Source organism: Homalodisca vitripennis, chromosome 7, assembly GCF_021130785.1.
Source record: "Homalodisca vitripennis isolate AUS2020 chromosome 7, UT_GWSS_2.1, whole genome shotgun sequence".
In the NCBI taxonomy this organism is placed as follows: Eukaryota; Metazoa; Arthropoda; class Insecta; order Hemiptera; family Cicadellidae; genus Homalodisca; species Homalodisca vitripennis.
This window is the reverse complement of record NC_060213.1, coordinates 135,637,674-135,655,989: the sequence shown is the minus strand read 5'-3', so window position 1 is coordinate 135,655,989 and position 18,316 is coordinate 135,637,674. Positions and strand designations below refer to the sequence as shown.

General features: G+C 36.7%; 1 protein-coding gene across 4 annotated transcripts in view; it reads left to right on the top strand.

The window, feature by feature from the left end:
- LOC124366380 (calmodulin-binding transcription activator 1) overlaps window positions 1-18,316 on the top strand; it is a 148,016-nt gene that overhangs the window by 69,839 nt on the left and 59,861 nt on the right. For 3 of the 4 annotated variants that reach the window (XM_046822891.1, XM_046822893.1, XM_046822894.1), the window contains exons 1-2: window positions 13,527-13,690; window positions 17,502-17,548. In XM_046822891.1, the coding sequence (XP_046678847.1) occupies window positions 13,657-13,690; window positions 17,502-17,548 (81 nt within the window). In that variant the 5' untranslated portion in view covers window positions 13,527-13,656. Of the gene's footprint in view, window positions 1-8,579; window positions 8,652-13,515; window positions 13,691-17,501; window positions 17,549-18,316 lie in introns of those variants that run through there. The other variant, XM_046822895.1, reaches the window with a different exon arrangement.

The following is an 18,316-nucleotide window of genomic DNA, read 5'->3' as shown; positions in this document are numbered from 1 at the left end:
GTGAGTCCGGGTTACACGAGTGTTTTCTCGCCCGACATCGTGTGTTTGGCTCACTTGTGCGAACCGGCTCGTGTCCATCAATTATTATGGTGTACAGTGACAAGTGACGGCCATGTGCTGATGTCTCGTGGAGATCTCACGAACCATGTTACAAAGCTGACAAGCATTACTGATAAAATAGCTTAGTTCGTGTACAAGTTACAGTTTATTCAATTCTAATTGTTCTCTATCAACTAAGTCGTAAAGAGAGGCATTACTCTCCATAATGCTCACGTCAGGACATCTTCCGTAAATAAGAGTTAACAGACATCCATGCAGTTGAAAGAAGTGTATACTTTGTTTTTTTCATGAGGGTGAAAACAATCTTTTGTTAGTAAGATACGTTTATTTTAAACTCATAACTTCCGTAAAAACAAATAAGGTAGAAAACGTTTTTTGCATTCCACGAGGAATACAGGAATTTGAAGTAGGTAATTTGGGCAATTTTTTAATCAGACTCAACATATAAACTGCTGAAGATATAAATGTCAACTTTTTACAATATGTATATGAATCATACTTTCATGGAGTGATATGTTTTTTAATTTATGGTTAAAGAAAATTATATTTTTATTAAATATAATTTAAAGAAATAATATGCTTCTAATTTTTTTCATTAGGGAAATGTTTTTTTTATAGACTAAGAAACTATTTGACCGATCATTATGAAAATTGGTATGTATTTTTTCACATAGAAGGTTTATATGCTAAGCCCATTGATGTAACTCGCCACAGGCGACTATTCAAAAGATAAGTTTTCAAAGCGCCTGCACATTATAAACTGCAATTACGAGATAGTTACATATATTAAATAGCCAAACACTTTTTGAAGGCGCTAAGTTATTATGTATATTCGTCTTTAAGATACTTTTCTGGTTGAACTTAAAGTGTTAGACCACTTTATAGTAAAGTACATGTAAGTGAACAATGGCTAAAAACATACATAGATTTTCTTGATCGTCACAACAAGGCAAACTCTACACAGGCGTTGGAAATATAATTCACTTGAACCAGAAGTGCACATACACTTGCAAAGCTTACGAACATTTACGTGCGAAGCCGCGGGAAACAGCTAGTTGTAAATAAAAAACATGCCTTTCCTTCCAGTCATGTATAAATACTACACAAATTTACACCCTTATCTATTTTTCTTTGGGTCTAATTACAGGATTCCCCTTAATTCATCACCAAATACCTTCTACTCCTCTTAGGGTGATAAAAATATATTACTATTTTTATATCTTTGAAAATGGTATCTTAATGTGATGATAAAAATGTTCTTAAAAATAAAAAATACTCCAAAAAATCTCGATTGCACCGTCTTAACAAGGACTCGTTCAACCCATCGATTCATTTTCTAATCTTCGATTTAAGTTGTGTGATACGTGAACGGATAAATTGTTGTTCACGTGATCGTTGTCATTGATATTGCCTGACATTAAATTCAATGGTTGTCAGATAGACCGCACGCTCTTGGTCTTGAATCTGACACAAATATTTCTGCAAGCAATTTACTCACAACTGCACCTTTAAAAATCGCCTGTCGACACAATTATCAAGTGTTGCAGTGGGTCTTTTCACACATCGCAGCTATGTTTGGAAGGGTTGATTCAATTTGAATGTTGAATTTAGCTCTAGTGTACACCTGATGAGGTAATGAGACTACCACCTGTTTATAGGTGTCTCTGATATCGAAACAATGTAAATGTTTCGTTTTGAGCTTCGTCTCCGTCGACTTTCTTTGGATCTCTTCAGACGACCATAACTCCAGATTCCAGGAATCAAATCTGATAACAGCTTCAGATACCAGACGCCGCAATAGAAGGAAGATGAACTGGGGCTAAATTCAACATTCAAAAGGTCTCTTCAATTGTAGTACTAGTTCCGGCCATCGGATCATGCTGTGTACACTTGTACCAGTAAGACTCGTGTACGTCTTCTGCGAATTAAACTTTCTTCCTTGTGTTTATTCACAAATTACGTGGACACAAATTAGGAAATAGTTTAAATATACTGTCAACAGCCGATAAAATCGTTAGCTGGTGCGACCCTAGGAAAGCTCAGACTAGATTATTTAGTATTTGGTAATGCTGTTTCAGACAATGTGGAATTTAATAAAGTTGCAACTGCTACTACTTGTTCTAAAATGCGAATCAACGCCAAATTTGCTACCACATGAATCATACTTGCGTGCTGTCTATTGGTAAATGAAAGAAACAGTGATTATATATGTCTTACAAGACAGAGCTAAACATGAAAATAGTAAAAAGAAAAAATACCCCAAGTTATAAATGCAGTTATTCAATAAGCGATCAGATAGAATATTCAAATGGATTACGACTCTTAAGAGAAGATTTGGTATGTTAGTTCCATCTCAAGCCGCAGCATATAACTAATATTACAGTAAAAATTTCTGCCACAAAATCCCCAATTTCTTTTTTTTGAGACTTCAGTCTCGCGAACTGAAGCTTTTCGTGTAAAGCAGTGTGACAGATGAACTGGGTGATTTGTAAGCAGTTTAGTACTCGGAAAAAGGAGAATGGGTTTAACACATACTTAAAGTTTATTTATAGAGGTGATGTAAAGAATGGCCCAGGATATGGCAGTATCTTGGCCAACAGTATACGCTCCTGGACGTTAAACCTATTCAAAAATAATATATCACTTCTGCTAGAAATGGAGATACAGCTCTTGCTACGTGCTTGTGTTACGGCGGATATATAACGGTGCTTATCGTTGGGTACGTTTCTGTGCTTTTAATGAAATCAAATACAAATAATATATCACTTCTGCTAGAAATGGAGATACAGCTCTTGCTACGTGCTTGTGTTACGGCGGATATATAACGGTGCTTATCGTTGGGTACGTTTCTGTGCTTTTAATGAAATCAAATACAAATAATATATCACTTCTGCTAGAAATGGAGATACAGCTCTTGCTACGTGCTTGTGTTACGGCGGATATATAACGGTGCTTATCGTTGGGTACGTTTCTGTGCTTTTAATGAAATCAAATACAAATAATATATCACTTCTGCTAGAAATGGAGATACAGCTCTTGCTACGTGCTTGTGTTACGGCGGATATATAACGGTGCTTATCGTTGGGTACGTTTCTGTGCTTTTAATGAAATCAAATACAAATAATATATCACTTCTGCTAGAAATGGAGATACAGCTCTTGCTACGTGCTTGTGTTACGGCGGATATATAACGGTGCTTATCGTTGGGTACGTTTCTGTGCTTTTAATGAAATCAAATACACTTCTGCTAGAAATGGAGATACAGCTCTTCTACGTTTCTGCTTTTAATGAAATCAAATACAAATAATATATCACTTCTGCTAGAAATGGAGATACAGCTCTTGCTACGTGCTTGTGTTACGGCGGATATATAACGGTGCTTATCGTTGGGTACGTTTCTGTGCTTTTAATGAAATCAAATACAAATAATATATCACTTCTGCTAGAAATGGAGATACAGCTCTTGCTACGTGCTTGTGTTACGGCGGATATATAACGGTGCTTATCGTTGGGTACGTTTCTGTGCTTTTAATGAAATCAAATACAAATAAAATCATTGTATGTGTTGTTCGCACCAATGGTTTGGTGGCGCTTGTTCCAAATTGTATTATGTTATCTTGTTTAAAGTCCTGTAGCATGTTTTGTTAAGTATAGGACTCATAGTAAGTCGTGTGCGATCTTAGTCGTGTAAATCATTGTATGCCGTATAGTTAAAGTATACGAAGTCATATATCTCTTAATGTATGATTTCAAGAGGTTCTACTGAATCTAACGTTGTATCAAAATTACGTTGTGAGACTTTAATGATCTCAGTCGTATAAATCATTGTAAGTCGTACAGTTAAAGTATGCAAAGTCATACATCTCTTAATATATGAGATATATGTTTCATTTGCCATTTTCATTTTAATTTGATCCAATATGACAAACATGCTCTAAAAGTAAACGTTTCATGACTCAACTGACTGACAAAAATTAAATTACATTACTTTTTTCGCTTAGCGTTAGCAAAATTAGAGGGGCTGCAACAATTTCATTTCTGTATGTCTATCTGTTTCCACGGTACACACGAAATCTCAAGAACGAACTGGCCTATAGACTTGAAATTTGAAAATTGGAGTCTGTCCCTCCATGGAATTTCGCTGAGTGTTAGCAAACATTTTCACATTAGTCTTGTGGGTAACCATGAAGGCAACGTGAAAATCGCAGAGTACCATCATATGGGGAGTGCCGATGGCCGAGGGGTCTAAGTCGTTGGACTTTGGGTCTGAGTTAGAGATAACGCAGGTTCAAATCCTGTCTGTGACCATTGCACTTTTTATCAGTACCATTGACCTTGTACTGTATCGACTCTCCCCCTTATTCTGTTTGATAAGATCCTCGCACAGGCCAGTGGCCCATGAGGGCGGACAGAATAAGGCCTGAAAGGGGATCGGCGTCTCCTTTAAAAAAAAATATGGCATTTTAACATGTGCGTTAATAACACAATGTGGCCTGATGAGGTGAGCTGTGTACTTGAAATTTTCCGCACGACCTCAGCGAAGCCTTTGGCCTTTGAATGTAATTTATATTGTCAGAGTCTTCATGCTACACGTATAGGTTGAGTTGTTACTGCCCTCTTTATACTTGTTCTACAATTCTTCAGACAGTGATACCAGACCAACAGACCATTGTTACATAGTCAATACTTCATGATTTGTGAGTACTGAATATCAGGTCGCGTGTGTCAGGCCTGAAATCAAAATGTCTCCGAGCTCCACCACGACAATGCCTCCAGCCAAACGGCCTTCGTCTTTACCCACTACTTAACCCAGAACAAGGCTCCCGTGGTACCCCAGCCTCCTTGCAGCCCTGACTTGGCTCCGTATGAATATTTTTGTTCTCCCGAGTGAAGAGAGAGCTGAAGGGAAAGCACTGGGAGTCGGTGGAGAACATCCGAGCTCACGTTCCAGTCGAGGAGTTCCAGGGTGCGTTCCAGGCGTGGCAGAATCGCCTCCACAGATGTTATGATGCATGAGGAGACTATATATATATATATATATATATATATATATAATTTGTGCATTACTTTCATAATGCACTCTGTAGGTCTGTTGGCTCATCCTGAAGGCATGCCTGCGAAGATTCAGGTGCAAACCCCGTGTAGTGAAGCTTCCAGCATACTTTGTAAGCACGTTTTGTAGCTCTTAAACACTTTTATGCAATGCGATGTGCGTTTCTAGTGAAATTTATTCTATCCACAGTGCGTTCCCACGATATGTCACAGACGCTAAATGCTCAAATAAACGGATTAGTTAAACCATTCGATTGATGTAAACCTGTATCCTTCCTGAATATGTTCGTTAAAACGTGTAAAACTGTTGTGATAATTTTTAAACTTCCCGTTAATTTTGTTCGGATAACTGAACAATTTGCTCTAATACGATCTCTAAATGAAATATATAAATTTGCTAAGTCTCTCCCTTTAGTAAAGAAACGATATTTTAGACACAATAGTTTATTGTACACGATTTTCCAAATAAAATTACGCAAATTAAAATTAAGACACCGCACTTTATTCGCATTAAACACGCCAATTTTAGCGGAAATAATATGTGCAATAAAATAAACAACGTGTTCCATATACCCATTTAGTCCAGCGAGTATAAAACCACTGGTAGCCATTTAGCATATTTCCGGAGTTTTGTCCATTTCATTATCGTCACATCGTCCGACAAAATGTGTACGACTCGGTATTTACTGCCAACTCTACATTCCTAACCGTTAATTTATGATGGAACCAAGTTCAGTTTTTGTTCCGAAATGGTCCGAGGAGAACAGAGCGCCCAAAGGCGTTAGATGCAATATTAGACCTTATTGGACCATGACTTAAAGCCCATTATTTATTTATTTATTTACATACGGTATACACCATTTCACATTTGTTATAGGTATTGTGAAAATACAAGAGGCTTGATATAAACAACTTACATAAATAGTTTACATGCATACATGCTAAAGCAAACAGAAGCAAAAAAAAAATAAGCAAAACAAGTGCCAAATAACATCAACATCGTGAATAAAAAAGAAAAATTACAACAGCAATATAGTTCATAAACAAGTGCAACATGAAGGTGGAACCGTAAAAAAGACTTAATTAAAGTACCGGTAGCGTATAAAATATAGAGTTACTTATATACTACTGAGACTTACATATGCATATGAACAAATACAATACGAAAGAAAAATTAAAGATTAGCGTAGCCTATGTTCATTGATATATATAAAAAAAAAACAAATCACAAGAAACCATTTCCATTTAGCAAAATATAAAACATGCTACAATACATGCAAATTTTGATGCTATTATAATAATATATGAACAAAAGTGTTAAGAAAATAGCAAGCAATATATAACATTCACAAGAAACCATCTCTATTTAGCGAAATATAAAATATGCGACAGTACATGCAGGGTTTGATGCCATTAAATATAAACAAAAGTGTTAACAAAAAAACAAAAACAAAAAAACAGCAAGCAAAATATAACGTTCAGCGTCAGAGTTTCACGTGTGGCCAGAGAGATATTTAGTGACCTCCCTCTTGAATGATGTGTCGGACATGCTGAACAAATCAATATGCGCAGGAAGACCATTTCCCAACCTGTGAATTCTCGGTATTGTACTGTTGTACGCATAGTTCGTAGCGAGGAATTCCCTCTCGAAAAGCTGCACAGATCTTGAAGATGGTCGAGGACAACGAAGATTGATCCTCTCTAAAAGTCTCGGGGAATCACAAGACGACGACAAAATCTTCTTCAAGAACATCAGGTCAGCAATTTGGCGTCTGGTGCTCAAGGGTAGGAGCCCAAAGTGGCGTTGCAGATCTTCAACAGGAACCCCGTCGTAGGCAAATCCAAGTCTCAACCCAATCAGCCTGATGAATCTTATCTGAATTCTTTCAACGAGTTCAACCTGACCCAACAGGTAGGGAGACCATACAGGCGAACAGTATTCCAATATTGGTCGAACCAACTGGACGTACAGGGCCCGAAGTGTCCATGGTGAAAACCCATCTCGAGAAGTCCTAAATATAAGACCGAGGGCAATAGTGGCTTTCCTAGTAATTGCAGACAGATGCTGTTCAGGGCTCAGTGACGAGGACAAGATAACTCCCAAATCCTTAACTGTACTTGAGCGATTCAGTATGGTTCCTTCCATCTCGTAGTTGAAGACTATGACCCTAGCTGAGCGATGGAATGAGACCACAGAGCACTTTGCGAAATTTATATCCATGCCATCCCGCACACACCAGGAGACGACACTTTCCAAGTCAGATTGCAGAGAGGCGCAGTCTTGAAGTGTGGATATCTCCCTATATACCTTGGCGTCATCCGCGAACATTAACAGGCTAGACGATGTGACGACATTCTGAAGGTCATTAATGAAGACATCAAAATCAATAATTTGGTTTTAATGCGTCGTTTTCAAGAATTCACTCAGTCAGATTCTAAGCACTCTAAAATTTGAATTTCTTCTTTTTAATTGCTACGTTATTCAATCCTTTTACGACCTTTTACTTATCTTCTAGTTGGACAACTAGTTCGATATTTCCTTCTTCCTTCCTGGGTAGGTTATCCGAGTAACATGCGTGATTTATCCGCTCAAAATTTTGAGTTTGCCCCCATCATCAAACTTTAGGAAGTAGTATATTCTACCAAAAAAACCTTTAAATACATAATTTCTTCGTTTTCCGTTAAAATCCCATCCTATAGTCAGTTTAATTATCAACATAAATTTAATCACTAGCGTGATTCGGTCTTTTTTAATTAAGAGTTTTTCGCAAGATATTCTTAACATTTTAAAAGTTCCTTGTTTAAAGGTTGTTTTTGACAATGAAAGGGTTGTGAAAGAAGCAGCACGTTTTTCGCACATTTTCCGTCGTTCAGTGGCGCAAAAAAAACAGTAAAACTATGTTTCGAGATCTGATTTGTACCCACCTGAGGAAGAGATAAGACTGCTGATTTCGAAACGCAGTGTTACTTTTTTGTATTGTTGAAAACGATTTTGAAGATAATGTGTGTACATGGTAAAACAAAGAATTCTGCATTCTTTCACGTTGTTATGTATTCCTTCGTCAATTTTCGAATCTTTTAGCACATATAAAAATGCGTACATAGATTTGTGTCAGATATGATTTACTCTTTCTAATTTGGAGGACTCGAACTACGAAGGGGTGTGTTTTTGAAAACAAAGTATTATTTGAGATCTAGAATATGTATTTAGCAATAGTGTAGGGAAATATTACGTATATAGCAAGGATACAGTATGTAATATCTAATACACTAATATTAGAAATTGGATATAACTGTAAAATAAATTTTACAAATAAATCGTTTTAAGTACGCAAATTTATCAGTTTTCAAATTTTCTTTTACGCTGTTAAAAACTATTGTTGTACTAAATGATTTATTTATTCTGTTAACTATTTAATTTATTGTTTTATGACAGTGTTTTGACCAGTTTTTATTATTTGTTTCAGTGTATATACGGATGCTACGTTCATTCTGCCATCCTACCGACGTTTCATAGACGATGTTACTGGCTTCTTCAGGTACGTACTTGTCCACATTTAAACAGTGTAAGAGTAATTGTTAAGTTTTATAAAAATATTTTTTTTTTTATTTAGTAAATTTTATTCAATAGTAGGGGTTTTTCATTGTAATATTGTGGTCTTTATAATTTATTGTTGTTATTTCCTTAAGTAGAGTGACTCCTGTCGTCTCCTTATCATCTACCATCTGATGAGCTGTAGAGCTCAAGCGTAAATGTGAGGAAATGCAATGTGTGGGTGACAGTGGTGATTAGTATACATATAAATTCAAATAAAAGGAACAAAACGTTTATTCATGTTTTATTAATATGATATGAAGCTCCTAAAATAGTTATTTCGGAAGTAAATTAAACTATTTGTTAGTCCTATATCAAATTGTCACTACTAAATTGATAAATTTTTACATTATATACACCGATTATGTATACACTTTTCATTACATCGTCATCACTGATGTTACTGTCTGATCTAATTCGTTGTCACTTATTTTTAAAGCCACTGCCTAAGTATATGTCCACTTCCGAAGTAAGAAAGTTGTTTTTGCCATTACTAATAAGTTGGTGGATAAACTCTAAATACTACATATTCACAATTATAAGCACTAAGCAGTCGTTATATAATGTGCGGAACGTAAGCTGGACGTGGAAGTAACGAAAATTGAAAGCTATGGCAACATAACTAAACAAAACATATATAACTATTGCCGTTAAAGACGAAAGAAGACATACCACTGCGATCTAGCGGAAAAACAAACAACTACGAGATCCATTGTGTTCTAGGAACGAGGGGGAAGGGAGGTTCCCTGATAGGTGGAAGGGTGGAGCAGTCAAGGTTTTTCAAGGAGGACGATAAGTATATGACAAGGGCGAAGATCTAGCGCTGTTAAGCTGCGGATAATAGGTAAATACCGAACAAATTGCTTTTAAAAAGGCCAGGACATTTCTTATAGCAGGAAAGAATGACGGATGATAGGAAATGTGATGTCTAGGAGGGAAAGGTAATGTTGAGGCAGTGTGGTGTCTAGGAGGGAAAGGTATTGTTGAGGCAGTGTGATGTCTAGGAGGGAAAGGTAATGTTGAGGCAGTGTGTTGTCTAGGAGGGAAAGGTACTGTTGAGGCAGTGTGATGTCTAGGAGGGAAAAGGTAATGTTGAGGCAGTGTGATGTGTCTAGGAGAGAGAAGGCAATGTTGAGGCAATGTGATGTGTAGGAGGGAGAAGGTAATGTTGAGGCAGTGTGATGTCTAGGAGGGAAATGTATTGTTGAGGCAGTGTGATGTCTAGGAGGGAAAGGTAATGTTGAGGCAGTGTGATGTCTAGGAGAGAGAAGGAAATGTTGAGGCAATGTGATGTGTAGGAAAGAGAAGGTAATTTTGAGGCAATGTGATGTGTAGGAGGGAGAAGGTAATGTTGAGGCAATGCGATGGTTAGGAGGAAGAAGGTAATGGTGAGGCAACGTGATGTCTAGGGGGAATTTTTTGGATTTATTATCAAGACATAATTTTAAATGTTCCACACTGTGCAATTTTGTTTCACCCATCCGAAGTTAGCATCCCTTTCTTGGGGGTTACTTATAAGTTAGCCCGTACCATTGACCAAATACAGCGTAAGAGAATCATCTACTTTTAATTTTAATAGGTCTTATACATTTAGGTCTAGTACAACTAGAAAGTTAGTTTGTTATCCAAATTATGTGAAATGGATGCGTTGGACCTACAATGAATATTACGTCTTTTTATTCTGGAGTAGAGAACAAGTAATTACAAAATGGGACTTCACTATGAATAGTTGGCAACAACTATACGAGTATAACGTCAGTTTTTCAGCGCCACTTGTACAGGTCCGTGTAATATTGCCGAACAGAACACAAAGTTTCACGCGTTGCATGTCAAACCTGAATCAAAATACAGCATTCTACCGCCACATGTGCTATAAAAAGGTGCCACTACCACAGAATAAATTCCCTCACTTATTAGGGTTTATGTTTGAATAAATGAATCAGAAATGATAAAAACGTGAATACATGTTTCACGAATACGACTCGTTTCCTACATCTTCTTTCTGGCGCTAAAAGTGGTGTAATTATTGTATCCGGCAGACACGGTATGTGTGATGATCACGTGATGTCACGGTCAATCATCGTGTGTTCTTGAAGGCTGAGCGGAAGCGGAGTATCCTAATCTCCCGCAGGTTTTACCGGTAAAGTCGGCTTTGTTGTATGGCTGTTGTTTGCAAGATGAGGGCCGAATGAACTGTGAGCTTTTAGTATATACAAATTTATTTCGGATACTTCAAACGGAAGAGTGTTAACCGAAACTTATCTTATATTAAGAGATAATTTATTAAAGACCTCTAAAACATATTTTATACTAAACGAAATTTAAAGTTTACTATTATCCAAACCATGTGTAATCACTATTTTGCACTATACGTTCACCTCTTTTATCTCAACATTTTGACAGGCTCTGTCATAATTCATTCAAACATCATTAATAGATGCCAATAAACGTGTAAGAACAAACGTTACTGAATTAAATGAGAACACTAAAACATTTTCCCATTTTACTCTACGATGTCTAATAAATGGGTCCATATATTGAGATCTTAAGGGTTATCTAAAATTTGTAAGTATAACAGTTGTGTGAAATTGATAAACCACTTTTGAAACATTTTCTTTCAAACCTAGTTTAATTCGAACATTAGTTTATTTAAACAAAATGTTGATGTTCAACCTAAATTACCAAGTACTTTCTTGGTTATTTTGAGCACATATTTACTTTATTCAAATTCAAAGATCATTTACTCTAAATTTTTATGAAGTTGTATTTGTGCGTAATAACGTAGGCTACAAGTTATTAGGAGCAGCGTATGTAATTGAACCCATAATTATAGGTGAAAGAATAAATTTAATGTAATAATGTTTAACTTAACTTATTGCGAACCGACTTCTACCAACAATTAGTATCCAATCTCCTGAGTATTAAGTACTTCACGTAGCTTTAAGTCTTGCTGTTGCGTACCCTCAGGAGGTTTTCTGTTGATGTAACCATTTTAAAATTAATTCCCACTCTGAGTAAAGTCGATTGTATGAAGAATGAGGTACTGAGAAGAATGTATATGAATGTGAACTGTGTGGAACTCACTCTCTTGACTGTGTTCACAGAACCCAGACATCGTGCTGGTCCACTACCTGAATGTGCCGTATCCTGACGACAACAAGCTGGCTGTGATCACACCCTCGTTGGCCCTCTGGGGTGACAAGAATGTGAACTGTGTGGAACTCACTCTCTTGACTGTGTCCACAGAACCCAGACATCGTCCTGGTCCACTACCTGAATGTGCCGTATCCTGACGACTACAAGCTGGCTGTGATCACACCTTCGTTGGCCCTCTGGGGTGACAAGAATGTGAACTGTGTGGAACTCACTCTCTTGACTGTGTCCACAGAACCCAGACATCGTGTTGGTCCACTACCTGAATGTGCCGTATCCTGACGACTACAAGCTGGCTGTGATCACACCCTCGTTGGCCCTCTGGGGTGACAAGAATGTGAACTGTGTGGAACTCACTCTCTTGACTGTGTCCACAGAACCCAGACATCGTCCTGGTCCACTACCTGAATGTGCCGTATCCTGACGACTACAAGCTGGCTGTGATCACACCCTCGTTGGTCCTCTGGGGTGACAAGAATGTGAACTGTGTGGAACTCACTCTCTTGACTGTGTCCACAGAACCCAGACATCGTGTTGGTCCACTACCTGAATGTGCCGTATCCTGACGACTACAAGCTGGCTGTGATCACACCTTCGTTGGCCCTCTGGGGTGACAAGAATGTGAACTGTGTGGAACTCACTCTCTTGACTGTGTCCACAGAACCCAGACATCGTGTTGGTCCACTACCTGAATGTGCCGTATCCTGACGACTACATGCTGGCTGTGATCACACCTTCGTTGGCCCTCTGGGGTGACAAGAATGTGAACTGTGTGGAACTCACTCTCTTGACTGTGTCCACAGAACCCAGACATCGTCCTGGTCCACTACCTGAATGTGCCGTATCCTGACGACTACAAGCTGGCTGTGATCACACCCTCGTTGGTCCTCTGGGGTGACAAGAATGTAAACTGTGTGGAACTCACTCTCTTAACTGTGTCCACAGAACCCAGACATCGTGTTGGTCCACTACCTGAATGTGCCGTATCCTGACGACTACATGCTGGCTGTGATCACACCTTCGTTGGCCCTCTGGGGTGACAAGAATGTGAACTATGTGGAACTCACTCTCTTGCCTGTGTCCACAGAACCCAGACATCGTGTTGGTCCGCTACCTGAATGTGCCGTATCCTGACGACTACAAGCTGGCTGTGATCACACCTTCGTTGGCACTCTGGGGTGACAAGAATGTGAACTGTGTGGAACTCACTCTCTTGACTGTGTCCACAGAACCCAGACATCGTCCTGGTCCACTACCTGAATGTGCCGTATCCTGACGACTACAAGCTGGCTGTGATCACACCCTCGTTGGTCCTCTGGGGTGACAAGAATGTGAACTGTGTGGAACTCACTCTCTTGACTGTGTTCACAGAACCCAGACATCGTGCTGGTCCACTACCTGAATGTGCCGTATCCTGACGGCAACAAGCTGGCTGTGATCACATCCTCGTTGGCCCTCTGGGGTGACAAGATTGTGAACTGTGTGGAACTCACTCTCTTGACTGTGTCCACAGAACCCAGACATCGTGCTGGTCCACTACCTGAATGTGCTGTATCCTGACGACAACAAGCTGGCTGTGATCACACCCTCGTTGGCCCTCTGGGGTGACAAGAATGTGAACTTTGAGAAACTCACTCTCTTGACTGTGTTCACAGAACCCAGACATCGTGCTGGTCCACTACCTGAATGTGCCGTATCCTGACGACAACAAGCTGGCTGTGATCACACCCTCGTTGGCCCTCTGGGGTGACAAGAAGGAGTGGACTAAGGAGGAGCTGGTCAGCCAGCTGAAGCCGATGTGTGAGTCTGGAGCCCCCTCCTACTCTTCTGGTGTGTGCTTCGCCGCTACTGCTTCCTTTTCTTTCTCTCTCTCTCACTCTCTCTTTCTCACTCTCTTGTGCTGCAACACTTCTCAATCTGGACTACGATCTTTGGGTATAGAGAGGATTTAATGTTGTATGGAATCAGGCAAGTTCAGATCAAATTGTTCAGGCAAGTTCAGATCAAATTGTTACAAGCGTGCATCGTGAAATCTGTTGAATGTGGGGAAAATCATTCATTATATCAATGATTGTTCAAGTATACTTTGCAAAAGTATGATAATTTGGAACTCCTTGATAACCTAGTAGCAATTTGTTTTAGTATTGTTTTCCAGTCTAGATTTTTATAACATATTAGGGTACAATGAAAAGTATTATACAGTATGTATGAAGTGTGTATCTGTTCTATGGTACAAGAACCTAATGTAATTCAGAATTGCACTTTACGCTCTTAGGGTGTATGGTTTTAGTTATTTTAATTTTACACATAATGTAGGATGAGCAGTTAATCGAAGAGCGGTTAACCTTTAATTAAATCTATGTACAAAACGCTTACTACTTTCTGCAGCTTTGTAATACTGACAGAGAAAAGTAAGCATGAAAAATCTTTTTATCTTCTCTCTTAACGTCTATGTGTTTAGAGGTTAAGTAGAAGAGAGTTCTTTTAAGTCCTAACTTTGCCTCTACTCCCTCATTTTATGGCCTTTGATGAGTGACTGGTTGGTTAATGTTTGCTTTATTAGGCAATAAGAGGTGAAGTTTCGAACCTAGGCCTTTCTCAGGTGCCAGTTTTTTTCAAATTAATTTCATTTTTATAATATTGACGTCTAATGGATACCTTACCTGCAAGGAATGTTCATTGATAAATTGCTTCCTATTGGTGTGGCTCAATCAGCAGTGGTGTAACTAGGATATTGTTTTCGGGGGAGGGGGGAGTGGGGGGAATCCTACTGAAGAGCACACCTCATTGGGGTTATAAAATAAATCTAAATTGATATAAATGTAAATAAATTAGATTGGCCTGATTCAAAGTAAAAAATTAACTGTTCTATATTAAACAATTTGGATCTCTTTTTTAATTTGTTAGGGCTTTTAGGAGCAGTTCTATCCCCCTCATCCCCCCTTAGTTACACCCCTGACTCATTGTGATTATTTTGCTAAAAACAGACAGACTATAAATCCTGTTGTTGTGAAGTGGTCAGTTAAATGATATATGTAATCGTTCATAAATAAGGATCCATTTCAAGGAAATTAATTGAATTTTTTTGTTCAGGATGCTCCTATTGTGTCTGATGGTTGTTAGATTTGGCTCTATTGAATTTTTGTCTATTGTGTAGGATCAGAAATCTACTTAATTTCTTACACTTGAAACTAGAACATTGTACTAAAGTAATCTAATTTTTAACGTTTACGAACAAATAATAGTTATTTAATGTAGCTGACTTAATTGTCAAGTACCTTTAAATTGTGCTAAAATCTAAAGACTAAACAACTTAATCATGAGTTCAAATTACACAGACATTATTGCATGATTTATAATCGTATTTACGGTATAAAGTGAATCAATATTGTTATAGTTATACTTTTCAGTATTAAAAATATGAAAGTTATATACAAAATTAATCTGTATTGCAATCATTAATTACAATTACCATACTTTTTTTTCTTAGGTGTAAGTATTTTTTTCTCACATCTCATCCTTCTTTGTTAAGCCAAGTTGAATTGAAAATCATTTTAAAATTATTATATCTTAGTGTAGGTCCATCGTCACAATTGTACTTTTACTTATCAACCACTAATAAAGTTCATTAAGTATATTAAATAATTGGTGTATCAAATTAATACTTGTGCAATTAAATTTTGTAGAACCTACATTTATATTAGGCCATAGGCTATGCTAGGTGTGAAATAAATTTTAAAATGTATAATTTTGTAGCAATTCATTAGCTCACATTTATCCTCTTTTATGAATATGAACACTGCTTTATATCACTTTGGTGTTTTAATTACTTTGTAATGTTGTAGTGTTGGCCAGTTGAGAAGTGTTGGAGTTACTTGTACTGTCTAACGTCCAGGGTCAGTGTTTGTCTATGTCTGTGCTGTCACATTGTGCTGTTTGTTGTACTGGTTACAGTTGTTGTTGTGGTGTTGCTGTCGGTGTTACAGCATCATGGTCATTGTGGTATTTGAATGTTAAGGCAAGGCGTAGTATTATAAATGTTGTGTCCTAATGTTGAATTCGGAGAGTGTTATGCCTTGGACAGCTTGATAGTTTTAATGATTTTAAGCAATAATGGTTCATAATGAGGACTTTACTTATCAGTGAAGGATCTATTTTTTTTTTTACGTACACTCACTAATATTATAAGTAACTCTTCAGCGCTTTCTCAGAATAATGTCCTACTGGGAAATTAAGTAAAAACCTTAAACAAGAGCGTAGTATGCAAAGAAATAATTTTTGTTTATGAATAAATAAATCTATTTGAGTCATGTGTATCGACTTCACAATTTTGAAAAATTACTTGACACATGCTGAACTAAAATATAAAGTTTAACAGCACAGAAAGAGTCAGACCAAGAACTGGCCAGGAAAAAATGTTGCGAGATCCAGACAACTGATATTTTTCTTTAGTGGACAGTGAGTAAGGCCCCATTTTGTTCCTTAAAAAGTTCTTGACCCGTTTATTTGTTGAGAACAATCTTTCAGCAGTAAATACTGATTATTTAAATAGCAATAATTGTTAATTAAAAAGGAAGTAGAAAAAATTTAAAATTTGAGGGGGTCCGAAACCTTTGTCCTACCTCACTGGCTACGTCCTTTAGTCTGACTGATAAAAACCTGTTGGATTCTCAATTTTTCAACTACATACGGTATTATTTTAAAGATTTTGTTAAAGGAAAGAACAATAAAGCAAGAAAAATTTTCATTTTCATAACCACTTTGAAATTAGTGGTTAGTTATTAAAATTTGTGAGTATAATTTTCTGTTAAATAAATTAAATCAATTTGAATTTGAAAGTTTAAGATGTTTCGAAATTCTTTTCATAAAAATGGCTTCTTTAACTCCACATTTGCTTTTTCCTTCTTTCTTCCCTCAAATATTTACTCATGAATCCCTTACTGTGAAACTTTTTTTGGCTATGTCACATTAAATTTAATGTTGAGTACCATTTGTACATTTGATCATGTGTACAGATTAGTATGGTTTAATTAATACACAACATTAAAACAATAAGTGACTTTTTATAAAGAGTCAAATAAAATTCATTTTCTTAACAGAATTCATGTCAAGCTTATCCCATGCTTACCTTACAAATTTTCAACTCCTCATAATCTACCGGAGAAGATGGATGTATCACTAATGTAATAAGTTATTCATAATTTTTCCCCTGAAAATTATGTATTAATAAACTTATATTATACTTACATATTGTATTATGTACAATCTATAATTTCGATCACTAACAATTCTAAGTAATTTTCTGCACTTCTGTTAAGAAAAAAGCAAACTGTTATTGCAAAGATTTCAAGAATATCTAATTAGAATAAGATTAAAAATATGTTATGTTAATGATACTTATGTTTTACCCTTAAACCATAACTGGCAGTCCCATGATGCATGGTATATTGTAACTCTGGTTAACATGGAAGTGTTATAAACAGCTTACGGGATGTAACAGCTTGGTGTGAGGTTGTATGTTTATAAAAACTAACAATCCTTGTTTTTGTTTCTTGTTTTAAATTCAGTTACATGTTTTAAAAGTAGCTTGTTCGTACAAAATTAATATTGTTTTTTAAATAATCTTTTTTTTTTATTTCAGTCTACAGTGAGGATGAACCTGATTTAAACAACGAGCTGGAAATTTCAGTAAGTGTCCTTCGATGTCTTGATTTTAAGAACTTGAAGTATACAGTCGTATACATGAGTAGGAAGTGTAAATGTTATTTGTGATAAATACATACTCGTATATGTGTGGTGACAGATATTATGTGCGTTTGAGACTGATACACAATAAAAGTGAATTATAACTGTTTAATTTAACAATGAAAGTATACAAAGAAATAATTTTTATCCATTAGTAACTAAATCTATTTGATTCATGTGTATCGATTTCTAAACTCTTGTATCAAATTACATTACAGATACTGAACTTTAATATAAAGTTTAATAGCACAAAAACTGATGAAAACTTTTTGAGTTCTCAATTTTAGAGTTGATTTTGGGTGTTTTATTTCATTTAAAATATGAGTCTATTTTGATGGTAAAATGTGTACCATTGTTGTAAATTTTAGTAATGCATTAAAATCTTATAGCTTCAAAATTTTCTTCTACTGCACTTAATTCAAGACTTGCATTGCTTTGGATGGTTAAACTAATTTTTAGGACAAGTGCTCTTTCCTCCCCCTCTCCCCCCCCCCACAACCGTACAAGTTGATCAACCGTAAGAGTAGCTAAATTGAACAGCTATAGAGATACAAATGTAAAGTCTGTAGAGAAACGAACTTGAATTGTAATCCCTAAGAACAATGTAAAACTTAAAATGGTTTCGGTCTTATTTTTAGTCATAAACTTATGGCAGTTGTTTCATTTTAAAGATGTGATGAATACTCATTAAAGCACTTATTATTTCTTTTA